General features: G+C 53.6%; 1 protein-coding gene across 1 annotated transcript; it reads right to left on the bottom strand.

Moving 5' to 3' along the window:
- On the bottom strand, positions 1–682 carry DL89DRAFT_307977 (ABC transporter-like protein). Its single transcript, XM_040890926.1, has one exon. The coding sequence runs from the start codon at positions 605–607 to the stop codon at positions 104–106; it is 504 nt and encodes a 167-aa protein (XP_040738966.1). The 5' UTR covers positions 608–682; the 3' UTR covers positions 1–103.
- Positions 683–12,016: the final 11,334 nt, after the last annotated feature.

Below are 12,016 nucleotides of genomic sequence, written 5' to 3'. Positions count from 1 at the left end.
GCGCAATAGTCAGAAATCGTGCAGTCCTTGAATTCCTCGCGGATAACCTGCTGCATGATTTGGTCGGTCTTTGTATCGACATTCGCCGTTGCCTCATCGAGAACTAAGATCTGCGCTTCCAAAGTAGTGCACGACACAGACTGACCAACTGGCGCTGGCCGACGCTAAAGTTCTTGCCACCATCCTCGACCCACTTGTCCAGACCTGTTCCTTCAACCCACGGACCACTGCTGTCGTCATTAACATCATGCGCCTGTGCCGGTCTATCAACAAGATCTTCGATATGGCCCTTGCGAATTGCAGTCCAAACCTCATCGTCGGTGAATTCGCTCAGTGGATCCAAGTTTTCTCGAATAGTGCCCACAAACAGAGCCGGGTCCTGCGGGATGATGCTGATCTTGGAACGAAGATCCTGGAGGCCAATTGTCGAGATGTCCACTCCATCGATGAAGATAGAGCCACCTGCTGGCTCGATTAGGCGCAGCAGTGCGTATGTCAGCGACGACTTTCCAGCGCCTGTACGTCCAACAATACCGACTTTCTCGTTACAGCCAACCGAAAACGAAATGCTGTTCAGAACAGTGTCCAGATTCTCGCGATACCTCATGCTGTAGTTTCTGAACTCGACAGTTCCATTCGTTGGCCAGCTCTGCAGCCGCTGCAACCCTTCGATGGTCCTGGGTGCTCGCGCGGAAGTCCAGTGTAGACAAAGTATTTCGAAAGCGAAGGTAGCACAGTCCCAAGCGAGTAGCCAATATTTGATATCTTCTCTACACCAGATAACATTATCTCTGCAAGCCGCATTACCATTTCAACCTCACCCGGTGCTGATGGTAATCTCAAAGTAGATATCCTCCATACCTGGTAGAACAGCAACGTGGATTCTACCAGGACAGTAACCAAGACATGCAGAGCGAATGCCATTTGGTGCAGAGTGTTACTATGGAATGTGGCGATACTGTAGGTGGAAATCTGGCAAATGGATTTCTGCAGGTAAGCACCAAGGACGCTGTGGACGCGCATTAGCATCTGGCCTTCAACAATCAGGCTAAATGTGCCTGCATGGGAGAATTTAAAGCTCGAGAATTCTGCAGCATCCACCCTTTTCCGTGCTTTTGTGGCGACTCGAGTCCCTAAGAATATGCTGTTACGGTAGGAAACACAAAGGCAAGTAATATAGGCATTCGCTGAATACCATGTATAATCGCATTCAAGGCGTAGAAGGCTCCTAGTACCTGCTGACAGATCTGGCATGGAAGCGAGAAGTAGATCCTGTAGCAATCCCAGTTGAAGAGACAAGAAATTCTCCCACTAGGGAGGCTCTCAAACTGCGACAGTGCATAAATAGCAGCATGTCAAGCACCTCATTAAGAGTGTGCTTGCGTAGACGCGCAGACCACAGTACAGTCGAATCCAACCGACCAGCATGTCGATTTGAACCCGGAGCATGTTGACCAAGGCGTTCATGAACAGGTATTTTGCAACAACTGGACCATGCTCTCCTTGTTGCTGTCCACGACTGAGTTGGATGTTGCGTTTCCTGCTCTATTGATGTTCCTATCCCAGATCTGCCTAATGATCCCATCCACACCTGGCCTTTTCAAGGATATCGTACCAACAGCTGACCTTGTTCGTCTGTCTGGAGTTTCCTACAGTGGTGAAGTGTCTAACACAGCCTGGCGTATCAGCTGCATTGAGTTCGATCACCATCTGGCTTCTGCTACTGTTTCTAGGTGTCCTGGCTTTGATCGAGGCTTCAACCTGCTCCATGCGGAGTTAAAGTCTACGCATGAGGATATGGAGGAGGCCAGTCGATTGCTCATTCGATCTCTGATGTATGCTGGTTTTACCGTTGAGCGTACCTTAACTGCCCCACCGAAGCTCTTCAGCAACATCACTAACCGCAAATGATTCAGCAACTATATGTTCAAGGATAAAGCATGGAATTATACCACACAGAATCGCAATAGCCCCTCTCGTCGGCTCAGCCATAAAATAAGTGCATTTTGGATATTCACTTCCTCAAGCAGTCAGCAGGAGAAAAACACAAGGTTCATGGACAAGCTGGCCCAAGACTGGCAGTGCTGGTCTGAAAAGTTTTCGGAGTAAGCAGCTGACAATAACTAGCGAAATCGATACTTCGCCAGTACATTCGTTCCGCGTTTGTGATATTCTCAGTTCCCAAGTCCTTCACATCCACTGAACATTCAAATCATTCTGCCAGCTCTTCAAACAGGTGCCGTGCGTATCTGTTACGAATGTAACATTTACACATCGCGGACAGCTGGTAGACCATTCAAGGGGCAGCTAGTCAATCTCCTAGGCAATGACTACTATGCACTTGAAATATTGGCTTTGTTGCTACAGCGCAGAGGCGGACCATTCTGCAATGCGATTCGCAGCAAGGGCTTTGGGTACACTCTATCCTTTTATCTAAACCTACGGTCTGGCATGCTTGTACTTGATGTCGATCGGGCATCAGATGCATCCATGGCCATTTTGGAAATGCCAACATTCGTGTCTGGTGTTGGCGAGCACTGGGATAAATATGTATCCGAATTTGGCATCAACATTGTCAGGTCAGCGATTGTGTATGAATTAGCATACTCACAATATTCTTCTCATCGGCAAGCAACCAGCTGCAATTACAATAGCCTTTTTGGATTTGCGTCGGCTAATCAATACACATTTGAAGCCAAACACGTATTAGTGTCGTGACGAGTGCTGACTTGTGACGAGTATATGGCCTCCACCTGAAGTGGTTTGTAGCTCCTTGCCATCCATTGCATGCGGTCTTTCTGACCCCTCCCGGTACTGAGCTCTCTGCAGAGCTGGACAAGTTCGAGCTCAAGGCATTGGGACCTATAATTGTCATAAGAGTAAACTATCCTTCACGGCTGTGTTGCTTAGGATATAGAAACTCAATTTATAATACAGAATGGAATGATCAGCCCACATTTGCAAGAAACTTTTTGTATTGCGACATTACGAGAAGCAGCCAACGTAGTTGCATAGCTTCTAAATAGCAAGCAAATTACTTTTTCAAACCACTAGTATGGATTCTTGCTTCTGGTATACACGTAATAATTTTTCAAATGACTTTATTTATCGGTCAACCATCGTGACATCGCCATCTAGATTTATGCTTATCTATCGAGGATGTTCATTCGACTCATTATCGAAAGCAAACAGCGGGTGAACCTAGGCATTTCATATATGTTTGTTTAATCAGGACCGGAGCCATATTGATACAAGCTGCTTTTCGAGGGGAAGGCGCTTTAGGGTATTTGGAGGTGCTGAATGGATGCTTGCGATTTTAGCCCAAAATATCCGAATAGTACTGGGCTGGAATACAGTAAAAATCATTGGCAGATTGTATGGGTAGTCGAATGTTTATCAACTATTCTAAGCACTATAGCATAATGGTAGCAGCAGAGTCGTGTGCCGAGCTTCTAAACGTAATTTTCAGGCACAAAGCAGCTGCAAGGAGACGTTCATACCTTGGGGCTGCGACCAAACCGATTCGGAAAGATCAGATAGCAGTATAGCTAGCATCTACAACAGGAAGCTGTGGCAGAGAGTTATCCGTCGTCAGTTGCGTGGCAGGAAACTTGAAAGGGGCCAAACAGTATCGCTTATCATTGGAAGCCAAGCGTTACATTCTCTATTTTGACACTTTTCGCCGGAGAGGCAGCATCAGATGAGTCGTTGAGGGGAACGCACTGTCGACAACAGAGTTCAGGATAGTTAAAGAAGCTATGTCTGACGACCTTGTCCCAGGGTACAATGATGTAGCAGCAGGACTCTCGGCAGAGGTCCGTAGCTACTTTGCTAGTCATCAGCACTACCGTCAGCTCAACACGCAGCCAATGCAGGTCATATTTGTTCACGGCACAGCAGGCGTCGGAAAGAGCGCAGTTATCAAGAGCGCGCTGCAGTCTCTTCCGTACCCTGTGATCAACAGCAGCCTCGGCGATATTGTGGTTACCGCTAATGGTACAGAATCCGCTGATGAGTACGTCAAACAGGCATTCACCGATCTGCACGCACGGGCAGGCGCAGCAGCGGCATCCGTTATTGTCTTGGATCGAGTCGACGTCTTGGCCGACCGGGATCTGACACAGGAAATAGGCAAGTTGGGCATGCAGTTCCTTCAGTTCACGCAGAGCCTGCCGCCATCTGTCTTCATGATCCTCGAGTCGACTCGGCCAGCTACATCCATGCCGGCCAGCATCAAGCGCAGCATTGTAGTGCAGCATGCGCTCGAGATCCCTGTTCCAACCCGACCACGGCGTGAAAAAATTGTGCAGTATGCAGTTGCCAAGTATTCTCGAACTGAAGGTGGCACGGAGCCAGGTGATTCGTCGTTGATTTCCCGAATTGCCCGGGCAACCGCTGGATATGTTGCGCGTGATCTGTGCAATTTATGCCGCCAGGCGTACCTGCGGATGCTTCGCGCAGACAATGGACTGCGGAATGCAATGCTTGATGCCCGCTTGTGGAAAGCTTTTCGCAATTGTCGCTGCAGGATGTGCAAGAAGGCGGGAAAGGGTGGGCAGCTCGGCGCCAAAATGGTTAGATTTTGCTGATGCCTTGCAGATTGTGCGACCATCGCAGCAGCTCGAGTTTGAGTGTGCCCTGCCGACAAAGACGTGGGCGGACATTGGAGGATATGGTCCGGTGAAGAGCATGTTGCAACGGTTTATGAAGTTGGCGACGTCCGAAACATCGTCGAGGCTGGGCATTAAGCCACCGACGGGCGTTCTTCTCCACGGACCAACGGGCTGCGGGAAAACCGCAATGGCACTGGCGATGATTGCAGATAGCTCATGCAATGTGATCTGCATCCGTGGGTAAGTGGCTTCATTGCGCAATTCGCAGTGTATCCTGAGATCGATTAGAACTGATGCAGAGAAGTATGTGCTATGTAGATCTGAGCTGTTCTCAAAGTACCTGGGCGAGACTGAGGCCCGGCTACGGCGTCTGTTCCAGGCAGCGCAGGCTGCAGCCCCGTGTGTGATATTTATGGATGAGCTGGACGCAATTGCGGCCAAGCGGAGTGGTCGTCTGTAGAGAGCGGGGGGCCAGGGCTGCGTGTGCTCAGCACGCTGCTCAACGAGATGGACGGCGTGCATGAGGCCAGGGGCGTCATTGCCGTGGGATGTACCAACCAGATTGATAAGATCGATGATGCGATTCTACGCCCAGGTAAGTCTTATCGCTGACGTGGAGCTATGTGCGAACAAGGCAGGGGCAGGCCCGGCTGTCTGCCTGCTTGAGCACGACGTGTATTTGGGGAGACCTCCTGCGAGCGATAGCAAATGATGTGGAGGGGTAAAGTCGGCTATCAGTTGATCTCTGCCACCCTGTCTCCCCCCAACGAAATGCGCTTGCTTTTCGGTGTGGAAGCAGGGAGAGGGAGCGCGCTGGTTATCTACGAGGCGAAAAGGCGCTAATGAATACTCGCTGGCTTCTATTTTTAGGGCGATTTGACCAGCTGGTCCATGTGGGGATGCCCGCACTTGAGGACCGCGCGGGGATTGTGCAGACGCTGGCACGTAATTCGCCGCTAGAGGCCGATGTGCGTATGGATGAGCTCGCGCGGCTTACATCCGACTACAGTGGTGCTGAGCTGGAGCAGCTGTTCCGGGAAGCAGGATTGGCAGCCATGCGCAGCGATGCTGACGCTATTGCGCTGAGCATGGAGGATTTCATGGATGCACTCGATAAGGTCGACGACAATCAGCAGTGAGCTGGTGTGGATATTTATTGCCAAGTGCGCGCGATATCCTGTGCTACCAGCACATGTGGTGGTCCTGGTGTGATTTTCAAATAGAGACAAAGTGGAGCGTCCGTCGAGTGTGCAGCCTGTTTTCTAAGGAGCCCAAGGGGGCGCTATTGGCTAGAAGCGATGTGTGAATGCGAGCCGGCGTGTGTCTCCGGACCGCACAGCCTGTGCAGGCTGTGCGTCTGAGAGGAGAAGAGTGAACGCCATTTCAGTATTGCAAAAAGGCAAAGAAGGAATGATTGACGAGATGTTCAAAGGGCACACCATGTATCGACCAAAAAAGCCATTGTTCCGCGATGCATGTACTGGCAGTGAGCGACAAATTTGCGGATGTTTCTCACTCGGGCCAAAGAGAAATGGGGGAGGGCAACAACAAACAGGGCCTCCGATTGTTACAGATACGCGTCTGTAAATGCAAGACTGGGAGGAACCGCGTTTGTTTTTCTTCTCGCTTCGTCCCACCTGCAACAATCAAAATCACCTCGGCCAAATGCTGCAATGCCTGCCCCAAGGACTGCGGCAGCATCCACTTACAATTCAGATGCGGCCCTCTGAATCCGGTAGTAGCTGACGCAGATTTAAAAGACGGGCCTCGCTGAAGCCGCCTCATTCTTCTTCCACCCAACCTTTGATGCCAAGCAGGCCTCGTCTTTTTCTTTCATCTACATACTTTTCTGCTGAGCTTCCGATTTCCCTTCATTGCAACCCGTGTCAGTCGCGGCTTTTCCTGCGCCTCTCTGACGACACCAGCACCATCACACCTGCGTAACCAGTGTTTCATTCTAAGCCGTGAGCCTCCGCTCGTTGACCAGCCCTTTTTATTTCCTCTCCCCACCACAGATTTCTGCTCTATAGCGCCCTTGTTCTAGTCGGCAGACCGCAAAATTTTGTTGAATATATCCCAGAAGGCACAGCGAGTTTTAGGATATACGAGGTTGCTCATGTGCCGTTTCAGAAACGCACACGCCCAGTCATTTGCGCTGGGAATCCAGGTCTTTCACTGCCCGTTTTGCACCGAGTACTTTGCCCTCGACATAAACCAGCTCCAGCACCACATGCGTATAAACCACTGACGAAAAAGTCGATTACATACACAGCACACTATATCATTTCCTTGTTGAATACACACATCCTTTCACATATTGGATATACGCTGCCGCAGATCCCAGGTGCCCTGGCTAAAAAGCCGGGTACGCGAATAGGGGGATCTGGGGCGAGCGGATATGGATTGAAAGGGGGAGGGGGCTAGTACTCGTGTGCCTGGCTTTTGTTCATCAGGCAGCTCCAAACTCTTGCGGAAAAGGGGGTGGCCTAGGATCAGCTCGTCTGGGCAAGCCAGCATGAGTCACGGGTGAGCCGTCCCGTTTATGATGAGTCGGATAAGACCTTCCACAGCGAAGCTCGTGTCCAGCACACTGGACGCCTTAGGCCAGCCTGCCATTAAGGAGCGGCACCGGAAAGTTGCCCATCGACGCTATGTTCGTTGTGGAACTGGAAGATCTTGGCTGCTCATCTGTGGCACCTTGAGAGAACGCCTTGGTGCCAGAATCTCGCAGCAGCTAGCGGTGCCAGCATTGATCCGCTACCAGGACCGCCCTGCGCTCGACTTTGGTTTTGCAAGCGCGGTGAGGGGCTAGATATAGCTGGGTCCAATTGGCCAAACCAGCGTTCCTCCATATGGAAACACCCTCGCCTGAGGCTTGACGCCAGGGACCTTTTTGTTTTTTAGACTCCTTGGGCTCTTCTCTCCTGCTGACAACCGCATTTTGCATACTTTCTCCAAAGCGCTATTTGGGCCTTTCTGTTCAAACTTTTATTCTCTAGCATTTCCGGGTTGGCACTAAAGCTCAGAGGACGTCACCCCAAAGGAAGAAAACAACTCCTCTCGAGCCGGCTAACCAACTGGAGGGACACTGGACGACTGCGGTTGTTTATTTTGTTCCGCCTTGACACAACAATTGCCACTTTTTCGCTTTTGTGTCGTTCATTCTCAGTGTAATTCAAGACGGCAATTTCGGCACCCTTCCGCACTGCAGACTAACACATGGGAGTCAAGGGACTATGGACGCTGCTAGAACCGTCAGGGCGACCGGTGCGCCTCGAGACACTGGCAGGCAAGCGGCTGGCAGTAGATGCGTCCATCTGGCTGTACCAGCTTTTCAAGGCCATGCGGGACGACGACGGGAATCCCTTGGAGGAGGCGCACATTCTCGGGTTTTACCGGCGTATCTCTAAGCTACTGTTCTACGACATCCGGCCAGTCTTTGTCTTTGACGGTGCTGCGCCCGAGCTGAAGAAGGCGACGGTCGCTGAGAGGCAGGCAAGGAGGGAGGAAAGAACGCGGGATGCGAAGCACGCGGCACAGCAATTGCTGCAGACAAGGCTGAAACTGCAAGCACTAGAGGGCGTGGATGGGTCAGCAGAGGAAGCAGTGGATGGAGACAGGTACGGTAATTTTAGGATGGTAGTTGTGCGTGGGGACGGGCTCTCTCTTCCTCCGGTCGCCCGCTGGAATGTAGAGACTGGAGAACATGGCTGAATGGGGGGGCCTTTTTGCAACTCAGATTCTTGTGCGTTCTCTGACGAGAGGGCAGCGACATAGGTCTAGAAATATCCGAGTCCCTGGGAGTGGCACACGAGTTCAGGTCCATGTACTAACTGCCTTTTCCCCTTGTAGCACCGGCAGAGAACACCACACGCCAAGCCCGGCGAAAAAAGCGGAAGCGAGACGAATATGAATTGCCACCCATGGAAAATGAGGCGCTGGCAACACGGCTCGGCAACAGGGACGATATGCGGATGGCCCATCCGGATGACCTGCGTCAGCTCCTGGCACTGGTGACAAAGAACGCGGGAAGCATCAACAACCTGGACGAAATAGCGATCGACACCGATTCCGCAGCATTCAAGGCATTGTCGGCCGAGGACCAGCACGACCTGATAGTGGCGCTAAAGGTGCGGTCTCGCCAGACATCGCACAACCGGCTGCAGGCTATGCTCGAGTCGTCCAACACGTCGATGGACTTTAGCAAGCAGCAGATCAGCAGCCTGGTCAAGCGCAATAACCTGACGCAGCAGTGGCTCGAGGTCACCGGGGCTGGGCACAGAGTCACGGCGCTTGCTCCTGGCCAGGTCACCAGTGGGCGTGTTGCGTCGGAGAGGAATCGCGAGTACACGTTGATCAAGAGCAGCCAGCCAGGTGGTGGATGGACACTGAAGATGAGTGGCGGCGGTGCAGCGAAAGAGGAGGTTGAGGAGGGTACACCTAGCAACGAAATAATGATTAGCAGTGACGAAGAGGATGTCGATGCTGAAGACGATTCCGACGCGTTTGAGGATGTCGATATCGAAAACGAGCAGCCGCGGTTCCATGCACCAGCAGCGCCAGCAACTGATCAGATCGGGTACCCGTCCCATCTGCACCAGCCTCACCAGCCTCACCAGCCACAGAGCATTGTGCTCCGACAGCCTGGACCCGATGGGACCAACGCCACATCCTATGCAAATATGCAGCCGGCCGGGGCATCAGTAGCACCAGCCCACCTTCAGCCACACGGTCTCGGATCCGCCCACCCGACACACATTGTGCAGGATGCAGTACCCGTCACCGGCAATACAGCGGAGTATCCGGATGTACAGCAGATGGCGGCGGGTCGCCGATGGCCAGCTCATTCGACGACCTGGCAATCGAATCAGATGGGTCAAGCGCTCTCGCTAGTAACGACCTGGACTACGGCAACTACGAAAGCAACAGCGAAGTAGCCGTCAGCGACATCGAGGCGAATGCCAATCTGCTGGCCCTGTACGGCGACTATGGACAGCTGGAGGAGCTGCACCGTAAGCGTGAGGAGGAGATCCGGCAGCAGCGCGAGCGCGAGGAGTACACAATTGTGGCGATGAGTGTGCAGGACTTTTTGAACATCTGGATGAACCTGGCGACGCCAGCGATGCTCGATGCGGACCCGTTTATCCGCGTGAACATGCAGAGGTGGCTGCTGGAGAGAGACTCGACTCGTTGCGTATGATGGCGCATAAGGCGTCACGACAGTTCGAAAAACAGCCGGAGCTTGATCTCGAAGAGCCGGAGCTGGACGGGGCAGTACTAGATGTCGATGCGTACGAGGAGGTGCAGCAGCTACGTGCCAGGGTCTCCACCGCTGGCGCTGCTGTCCAACTACCTGTCGTATGCCGTGAAGTGGCGCGAGGCCAGGGAAATGCCTGCTCAGCACCCGCAGGTGCACCAGGTGGTGGAGCCAGAGGAAATTTCTGGCACGGGCTCGCCCGAGGTGATTGCCCTCGAAAGCAGCTCCTTGCTTGCTGGCAGCGATTTGCCGCGCGGTATGACGCAATTTGCCGATGAGCCCGAGGCCGCACATGACGAGCAGCGTAAGCGCGATCTTGTATTTGCCAAGGCCGAGCTGTTTGCCCAGGATTCGGCCGATATCCTCCCACAAACAAAAAAGCACCGGACCACGGGCATTGCAGTGCACAACATAGATAGCGACAGCGAGGACGATGTAGACAGCTCGGTAGCAATTGTGGAACAGCAGGCCAGCGATGCTGACATTGGCAAGTCTGAGTGCAAGGCGTCTGAGGACTCGGCCATAGCCCTGGACGCAAAGTCTGCTGAGCATGACGACGACGATGACGAGGCGGCTATGGATCAGCAGCAGGCAGAGCTGATGCGCAACGAGCAGGACGAGTACGCACACTTTGTCGACAAGCTCAAGCGGTCAATCGACCCCGAACAGCAGGCAAAGCGCAGCAGCTACGAGGGCATGCGCGCCGAGCTCGAAAATGAGCTGCAGTCCTTGCGCGCGCGTGTGCGCGACAGTCGGCGTGACGCGTCAACGATGGACAGCGATATGGTCGAGGATGTGCGTATGCTATTGACGATGTTTGGAGTTCCGTATGTCACTGCGCCAATGGAAGCTGAGGCCCAGTGCGCGCGGCTGGTTGAGCTCGGACTGGTCGACGGAATGGTCACCGACGACTCAGATGCGTTCCTGTTTGCACACCACAGATACCACGCGCGTGTACCGGAACTTCTTCCAAAAGGACAAGTTCGTCGAGCTGTACACGGGCAGCAATGTGTTTCGCGACACCAGCCTGTCGCGCCGCGATTTCGTGTTCATGGCGTGCCTGCTGGGCAGCGACTATACGGTGGGAATCAAGGGCATTGGCCCGGTGCTGGCCATGGAGGCACTGGCGGAGTTTGGCCCCAGCGTTGGCAGCGAGCACGCGGTCGTGGTCGAAGACGAAGACGCAGTAGTAGGCGCGCTGACCCGGTTCCGCGAGTGGTGCGATGCAGTCAGGGGCGTATTGCCTGGCGCCAGCATCCCGGAGGAGCTAGTTGCCACTGCTCTGCACCGCCGGCTGGCCCGTGTTGTGCGCAATTCCGAGATGCCGACGCGGTTCCCGGACCCGCGTGTCGTCCACGCGTACTTTACCCCGCTGGTGGATGAATCCAAAACACGGTTCGAGTGGGGCACGCCAAACATGGAGCTGATGCGCGGGTTCCTGGCGGACAAGCTCGGGTGGACGAGGACAAGACCAACGAGACCCTGGTCCCGCTGCTGCGAACCATCATGGGGCACCGCAGCGCGCAGGATTCCGAGACCCCGGCCGCGCCAGGCAACCCTGGATGCATACACCAGAAACACCCACAGCAATGTGTCGCAGCGTCCAAACCAGGAGCTGGCCAGCATTATGCGCAGCAAGCGCATCGACAAGGTGATCTCGTCGCGCAAGCGGCAGGGCCTGAACAACTGAACCCGGCGAGGGTTTCTAAACACCCTTCAATCTGTATAATCTATTTTTTGTTTTTCCAACCGACGAAAAAAACTCCCCTCCTCATGTGCACCCTTACGCCAGCAGCGGGTCGTAGATTTGCACTGCGCAGTCCTCGCCAACAGAAGCCAGCATCGGCCGCGAAAATAGCGACCTGGTCAGACTCGCGCTGCCACGCCACGCTCCACACCGCCTGCGAGTGCTGGCTGTGCGTCTCGACGCACGCGCGCTGGGCGATATCCCAAATCTTCACCTTGGTGTCGACTGATCCCGACGCAATGTACTGCCCATCCGGGTGTATCTCCGCCGACAGCACCCAGCCTGTATGGCCCAGGAATGTGGCCACCGCCGACCCATGCCGCACGTCATGCAGCTGGATCTGCTTGTCGTCTGAGGCGCTGACAATCAGACCCGAGTCCCTGGAGAACGAAATCGACC

The sequence above is a fragment of the Linderina pennispora genome (assembly GCF_002104995.1).
Source record: "Linderina pennispora strain ATCC 12442 chromosome Unknown DL89scaffold_193, whole genome shotgun sequence".
Lineage (NCBI taxonomy): Eukaryota > Fungi > Kickxellomycota > Kickxellomycetes > Kickxellales > Kickxellaceae > Linderina > Linderina pennispora.
The sequence above is the reverse complement of the archived record's forward strand: the minus strand, read 5'-3'. Positions and strand labels throughout refer to the sequence as shown.

Bases quoted from the DNA above. Each gene is read 5' to 3' on its own strand.
- DL89DRAFT_307977 (XM_040890926.1), bottom strand. From the start codon at position 607: ATGAGGTATCGCGAGAATCTGGACACTGTTCTGAACAGCATTTCGTTT.